The sequence below is a fragment of the Nanorana parkeri genome, unplaced genomic scaffold (genome assembly GCF_000935625.1).
Source record: "Nanorana parkeri isolate BGI_ZX_2015 unplaced genomic scaffold, ASM93562v1 scaffold100, whole genome shotgun sequence".
Taxonomy (NCBI): domain Eukaryota; kingdom Metazoa; phylum Chordata; class Amphibia; order Anura; family Dicroglossidae; genus Nanorana; species Nanorana parkeri.
This window is the reverse complement of record NW_017306368.1, coordinates 1,710,218-1,718,168: the sequence shown is the minus strand read 5'-3', so window position 1 is coordinate 1,718,168 and position 7,951 is coordinate 1,710,218. Positions and strand designations below refer to the sequence as shown.

General features: G+C 39.1%; 1 protein-coding gene across 1 annotated transcript; it reads left to right on the top strand.

Moving 5' to 3' along the window:
- The first annotated feature begins 609 nt into the window (after positions 1 to 609).
- TMA7 (translation machinery associated 7 homolog) lies at positions 610 to 943 on the top strand. Its single transcript, XM_018552898.1, has one exon. It carries the CDS (start codon positions 624 to 626, stop codon positions 813 to 815), a length of 192 nt encoding a protein of 63 aa, XP_018408400.1. The 5' UTR covers positions 610 to 623; the 3' UTR covers positions 816 to 943.
- The last annotated feature ends 7,008 nt before the right edge of the window (positions 944 to 7,951 follow it).

Here is a 7,951-nt window from a genome sequence, read left to right as displayed (position 1 = left end):
GCCCTGCTGTTATTTTGACTGGTGGGACATGCCAGCAACCAAGGTCAAGTGTCAGAAGACATATGTTCTGTGTACTTCGGGTTAGTTTTTTTTGGGACTACATTGTACGTTTAAAGTCCCCAGCTAGTGGAACCGTACATTAAAGTGCTCTGTTATGAAAACAGAAATATATAACACTGTTAGCAGGTAAAAGTGTGGCAGTTTTAACTGCTAAGTAAACAGCCTTTGCTATTTTAGTAAATCAAGCTGTTATAGCTTTCAGTTTGAAAGAAGTGGTAGGAAAGCTGAGCTCTAGCTCATGAGAAGCGAGCTATAGGCTGAATATGCAGGGGCAGATCTCTTGTTAACCAGATTAAGTGGATATGTAAACATATTCCAATCACTATAAGAGTATTCCCATAAACACACCTAGATGTGAGGATTCTTATACATAAGAAGCAGTTCAATCAGCAATATACATTTACTAGTAGGGTTACAAATGTACAAATAACACACAAAACAATATTTACAAGAAATTGTACAGTACAAGTATGGTGGTGTTTTACCTCTCATCTTCACGCCTGTTCATCCTGAATGCCTTTGTGTCCTAGGTAAAAAAAGAGAGCACATGAGGAGCGGAAAATATGTCTGGAAGAGAAGGTGGTAAGAAGAAGCCCTCGAAGCAGCCTAAGAAATCGACCAAGGATTTAGACGAGGAGGATGTCGCCTATAAGCAGAAACAGAAAAAGCAGAAAAAGCTGGATGAGATGAAGAATAAGGCTTCCCAGAAGGGGCCTCTGTCTGGCGGCGTGATAAAGAAATCGGGAAAGAAGTGAGGGGAATTTTGTACGTGACTTGTTCCTGTTGTGGAGTTTGAATTGCAAAGATGTTCCCTGAAGTGACAACTCGACAGATCTCTTGTATGTTTTGTGTACAGCGATAATAAACGAGTGTTTGTTTTTTCCTTTCATTTTTTTAATGCAGTGGCATCTGTGACTAAAGCAATGTTAATTATTTGTTAAAATAATGATGACTAATAATAATGACTCTATAAAATATCTTATGTCCCCTCCTTTCTGTACAGTGGATACCAAATGTAAATGGGGCACAACCTAATTGGAGGATTTAAAATGCACTTCCACTTTTGCAGTCAAATTTAGGAAAACCCCTCCATATCTTTGTTATGTGTTCCTATTCACACAGCATACTGAAAAATAACTTTTCAAAAAAATTCTTACGTTTTTAGATGTTTTGTTAAATCAGGCAAGATGGCTGATTCTGGGTTTTTCTTAGCTCTTTCACAGTGGTCTGACCCAAATGGAAAGTCTTGGAACAGAAATTTTAGGATTGTGTTTATCTGATAAACTTAATTAACACACAATGTGCAAGCCTTCTGTGAATGAACGAGACCCCTCAACCATCAAACCCCATACTAACATTTTAAAATAAATAGAAGCTCAAGTAAATTTGAACCCTTAAAACACTAAGTCAAGTAAAAACAATTTCAACTGCAAGAAGCATTTTTTATTTGTGTTACCTTATGTTATGAGAATGGGAACAGGTAACAAACATAAAATAGGTGTTATCCCAATTTGGCTCGAAAGTGGAAATACACTTTAAATAGGGTTGCTGTTTACCACCTGTGTGTGATGTGATAAACAACCAAAACAATAGCCAGGCCTTAAGTGAAAAGCCTCACAGTAACACAATTGTGAAGCTGGGATTCGCATAACATGCAGATAGTTAGAGTCAATGGTTTACATACTGTATATACACTTATATCAAAATATATCTAATGAAGATATTACACAAGCAAAACTTTATATGGTAACACTCTATAGTGGATTTGCTGTTTGTGCACATAGAGAAAGAGTCTAAGAACATCAAATCAGAAGAAAATACACCTCAAGAGCATTCAATTTTCACTGTTCACACACAGCCACATCTTTATGCATTGTGCAAAAAATCCCTAAAATAATTAGTAATTGTTGGTTATTTCACAAAGAACAACTGCAGATGCAGTTTCACTGGATGAACAGCTATGCATATTTTTTTTAAATTATTAATAGACCATGTGTATCCCAATTTGTAATGGCAAATACAATACAATAAATGAAAAGATAGGAAGATGAAGATATTTGTAAACTACATGAACTGTGTGAAAGCAAACACAGTTTTCATTTCAAAAAAAGCTGTAAAAGGTATTTTAGTAAAAATGTTGTTGTTTTGGAAACTGGGCAGATTTCACTTCTGCATTATTATTTCTTGAGAATATAACATTTTTTATATAGAGGCTGTAAGTGCTGAGTTGACTGGCATTTATATTTGAAAATAAAAACATCTGTGCTTTCCATTATTATGTAAATAATATGTTTTCTTAGGTTTGAGAACATTACATGTGTGCAACCAGGATTAATTTTTTTAAATAATGAGTAGTTTTATATTTATTTGTGATGCTTTTAAAGGGTTGAAATGGCAAACTGTCTACTATTTCTGTTATCTACAAAAAAAACAAGCTCTGTATTAGCTATTCATAGGCGCACATAGCTTTTTCTTCTAGAAGTGCAGCTTGTAGGACATTTTTTTATTATCAGTATGACAGTTTTGAGTGACATTCAATAGGTATATACAGTATCTAGTCCTCTCGATTTTATGATTCATTTAATTTATCTTTATTCATATACTATTGTTTATAGCATCATGCTAAACAGAAACTCATGTTGAGAGAAACACATAGCCATTGCTGACCTTGTTTTAAAAATGCTATTGCCTGACTGATGCAAAAATATGTGTGTACCCAAAACCTTTGTTTAGTCTTGGACAGCGTAGAGAAGGGCTTAAAGTGACACTAAAGTCAAAGATTTTGTCCCCTCCCCCAATGTTAATTAAATGATGTTTCTTAATCCGATCTTCTTCTTTCCTGTCGATTTCAGCTGTCCCTCCAGCACTGCTGCGGGTCTACGATCCAGCACTGACACCTCCGTCCTTGCTGGCACTTCCTGTCCCACAGTGTCTGCATGCGGGTGCACGACGTCCATAGTCTTACCTTGTGTCTCTCCTTGTGTCTCTCCTTGTCTCCAGGCTGAAAATGTGAACTGCGCATGCGCCCGCCCCAAGATGCTTTGCGGCCGCCCGAGAATTTTCACATTTTCGCGCGGGAAAGACACAGGTAAGTCGCTTTTAAAGGGTTTTCTTTTTTTTTTACGCTTGTTCACACCAATTGCTGTGCGTTCCAGAGCAGTAGCTGCTGGAATGCACAGCAATTGCTCACTAAACTTCTCCCTTCGTTCTGGGGCAGGAGGGGGCGTGGCGGTGCATTAAAGTCAATGGCACCGCAGCCACGCCCCCCCACCCATAGTGTGATCGGACATGTGGCAAAACATTGCCTGCATTCTGGTCCACTTTGAATGCTACAAATAGAGCTTTCAGCATTTTTTTGCATTTGCAGTGGAATGGAATGCAGGCAATGTATTGCCACAAGTTTGATCGCACTGCGGGCAGGGGGCGTGGCTGCGGTGCCATTGACTTCAATGTACCACCATGCCCCTTCCCCCTCAGAACGAAGGGGGGAGTTTAGTGAACTCATGCTGACACTGTCCTTTCTGGAGGGTGGCTACTGTTGTTCCCCATGGCCCCTGTGTATGTTGTAAAGTAGCCACTGCTCCAAACTCACTCCCGTGATGGACTACAATCTCATTACAAATTGGTAAACTAAATGTGAGATTGTAGTCCATCATGGGAGTGAGCTCGGAGTGGTTACAACACACACAGGAACCATGGGGACAAAAGTAGCCACCCTTCAGAAAGAAGGACAGTGTCAGCATGAATTCAGAGATGATTTGAGAATGTAAAGCCAAGTGATGCAAAAATAAGCTACATTTTCATTAATAGTGAAAGTACTAGAATGCATGTTTAAGATTTAGCTCTTGAGTTTAGTGTCACTTTAAGCTGCATGCAATTCAGGTCAAATTCAGCCTTTACTTGTCATACGCCACAGTTTACATGTCAATGCAGCTGCATGCTTTTGCATAGAAAATTTAGCATTTGACTAGAACTCTTATTGACTTGAACCCTTAGTTTGCAAAACACACAATTTGCATCTTTTTAACCCCTTTGTGACTGACGACGTACAGTGTACCTCGCCAACATCGGGGCTGTTTAAACAGACTGTTTAAACTTGTAAAGCCGACTGTCGGCTTTATAACAGAAGCGATTCTGGCGAGTTACCTGTCGCCAGATCGCTTCTGTGTCCCGTAGAAGGGGCCGCCCCCCTCCGCCGGACACAGCCACCGTGCTTCCCGGGCTCCGTTGCCCCTCCTACGGGCCCGGGACCGGCTTCCTTCATGTCGGCTGGGAGCTGGGGAGGAGATTGACGAACTTCCGTTCATCTATCCCCTCCCCGTTCTATGGGACCGGGAGTGATGCAGATTGCATCACTTCCGGTCCCTGGGCTGTCAGTTCTGGGCTCCTGCAGCACAGCTATAAGCTTTTGAAGTGCGATCTGCACTTCAATAGCTTATTTCCAGTGTAAAGGTGACACTGGGGGTCTTTTGGACCCCCAGCATCACCTTAAAGGGTACCTGTCACCACTATCTGCTATCACATGGGGGGGGGGCTTGTAACCCCCCTATGTGATAGCAGTCAAAGTAAAGTAAAAAAAAAAGTGTTTTAAATTAAAATAAAATAAATCTAATAATAATTAAAAAAAATTAAAAGTCCCCCGCCCCCGTGAGCACACGCGCCGCCACGTAAACAGGTGTCGGGTGCGCCTACGTATGAAAACGACGAACGCGCTACACATGTCGTGTATTGCCGCACACGCCGGAGTGAGAGCAATAATTCTAGGGCCAGTATTTTGGGGTATCTCTAAATTGATGACCTGTGGGGGCTTTTAAAGCATCTTCTATGGACTTTTCGGGGTACTGCAGTTTTTCGTTGTTTCACGGACGCACGCAATTTGTAACCTGGGCATGTTGGGTATCGTTTTACTCGTTGTAACCTCATATTTTATATTTCATATATGGGTTTTTTGTTGTGTTTTGGGGCATTTAATTAAATTTTTCACTAAATGTTGGGGTTTCATAAGGAACCACCATTTTATTCTATAGGGTCTTGGCATTCAGAAAATATATAATGTTTGGGGGTTTCAAGTCATTTTCAGGCCTAAAATGTGGAATATAACATGGGTGCAAATAATGAAAAAAAAAGCCTCAGTCATGAAGGGGTTAAAGGATTTACAGGTCGTCACTTGACTGTTTTCAGAATCCTCTCCCAGGACAATGGATGTGAACTAGCAGTTCATACACATCATCACTGGATGCTGATAAAACTTCACCTACTATCACCCCTTGCTGCTGTTCATTCTGTTGTTGGAGGCATCAATAAAGAATGAGGGGTGGTGATGGCTATGACATTGCCTCGCTGGGAGTGGCGAGGCAATGTACATTGACAAAGATGGGCAGCTGCTTGCTGTTGTCATTTCAGCAGCCACCTTCTAGCATCATTAGTCACCTTTGGTAAGTGCTGGCACACTACCATTACTTCAGATCTACAGGTTTGTAACCAGGAAAATTAAAGGATTTTTTTGTGGGGGGGAGGGGTTTATGTTGGAGAGTGGTGAGTTTTTCTTCTTAGCTAAGACCCTCAAATGGAAGAATGGTTTCAAAAAGCCGCAGATTATTTTATATAGAGATTGTGTAGAATGAAGGAGTTTATTTCTTTTTTTACTAATTCTTTTTATTGATTGTTTTTCTCTATATGAGAGTTTCTTATTAATGTTGTTTGTATGTGTATATTGGCACATGTTTAGTAAAAAATTAATAAAGATATAATTTTTTTAAAGGACATTTTACAGTGATACATGCATACAGCAACATATGCAGCCTTCAATAGTACATTTTGAAATTTTTAGCAAAAAATAAATAAAAATGAAATAAAATAAAAAATACCTACTTGGTTTCAACTATTCAAGTTAAAAACAGTGGTTTTAGTTGCACACTATGATGTACAAGAGATGCAGTAGTCCAAGTAGCTACAAAAAAAGTCACAGCTTTATGGCTTACAGAACACTGAATAGATATACTGTTTGAATGATGTAACATCATGACAGGCACATGAGGCGAATGAGATGAGTGATTACGTCATCATGCTATTCACAACCATTACCTTTTCTAATTTGAGCTAAATGGTTCCTGCAAATAGTGTAGCTTTCTATGACCATTACTCATAGCAGGTATCTTTGGATTCCTCACACTGGAATGACATACAGATATGCTTAATTTCTTATTATTGGTACAGGGCATTTTGCAGCCTGGACCACTTCCAAAGAGGGTTTGCCACTTTCCTTGGCTACAAAATGGGCACTCCATTTGCATACAGAAAATATTTTCTTTCATATATATGGATGTTTATAAAGACTGTCAACTTAATGCATACATTTGATATATGTGAGTCCCTTTTACTATATTCCAAACTTATTGTTTATATTGCTCAAAGGGCTAGATTGTTACTTGTCTGCAATAGTATGTTAATAGTAGGTTCAAATGTTGTCATTTATAATGCAAAACGAGACAATGAAAGGTAAAAGAGTTCACCAGTAAATTAAAAATCAATACAGTAAGGTCATTAGTAAGTATGGCAGATGGTAGCTAACTTTGAAAAATGTTAGCAATATTATGCTATTGTTTACAAAAAATTTAACTTAAAGTCTCATTAACCAAAAAGCATGGGTTTTGTCATGAAAAATGATAACATTTACAGCCATGTATATAAAATTGCTTTGCTTTGTACAGGAATGGAAATATTTAACATAAGTGTAACTTTGTTAAGTGTTTGCTGTCCTGCTAAGAAAAACGTTGTTAGCATAGTGACATTTGGTAGATTTCTTTTATTGTGCTACTGGATAGAAACTCAGCTGTTAGCTGGAAACCTAAATCTCCTTCCTTTGGATGTTCATGGATAAGTGCATTTTAAAACAAAAAGCATTTATCCTTTTTGCCCCTCCTCCTGACATAATCTAACCCACTCTCTCCCTCTACAGATGCATACATATGTCTTCCCTGACCTGGCAGCACATGTGCATTAGTGCCTCTTTGAAGTCTGTGTCCCAAGGCCGAAGACGCTCAAAGATGATCCTGTAGAAGCCTATGGGGCTGTAGTGTGCAGGCACAGACAGGAAAGTGAAGACTTGTGCTGCTGGATGTAAACAAACTGCAGAACTGTGGCCGTTGGAACAAAATAAGTATGCATCGGTGGAGGGGGAAAAGTTTTGAAAAGTATTTATTTTATATTTTATGTTTAGTGTTCCTTTAAAGTGTATGAATAGCCAAAATATTTTAGTTTTTTTGTCTTTGCTGTCTGTTTTCTGCAAAGGGAGATGAATTCCCCTGTTATATATCTGTCACTGTATGTGTGTTCATATTGGAAAATTTACTCCCACCTCTTGTTCTGGTGGCAACTTGAAAATTTGAGGGTTTCCCTTCACTTTCTGTTACGGTGACAATGGCAAAGGAAAAATAGAGGATACATCTCCCAAATACAAAATTGGCAGAAATTCCAACTCTTACCCATTCTCTCCGGAAAAAAAACAGAGTCAAAGCAGTGAAGCGCCGCAAAAAGACAATCCCTCCTCAATGGGAAATCCTTAAAAGCACACTGCAGGATGCTGCCCCCCAAAGAAGCCGGGAAAGCTGTGGAATCTGGGAAAAGAAAACAGAGGGGGCGCCTTTCCTGGTGCAGATCAACTTTATTTTCAATAGTCAAAGATAAACCGAAAGATACTCACAGACATAGATAAAAGACAGCCATATAATGTGAGCTGACAGCAGATGGGCATCCACTGAGGGGATCCAGTGTGCAAATGACTGTTTTCTTCTCCGGAAAAAAAAGTTTGCCTTTACGTCAACTTTAATATGTCATCTGCTTTCCCCTCACAATAAAAATGCTCAGTTCTTCTTTTAGAACACTTATTTAT

Coding starts and splice junctions, on each gene's coding strand:
- TMA7 (XM_018552898.1), top strand. CDS start 624: ATGTCTGGAAGAGAAGGTGGTAAGAAGAAGCCCTCGAAGCAGCCTAAG.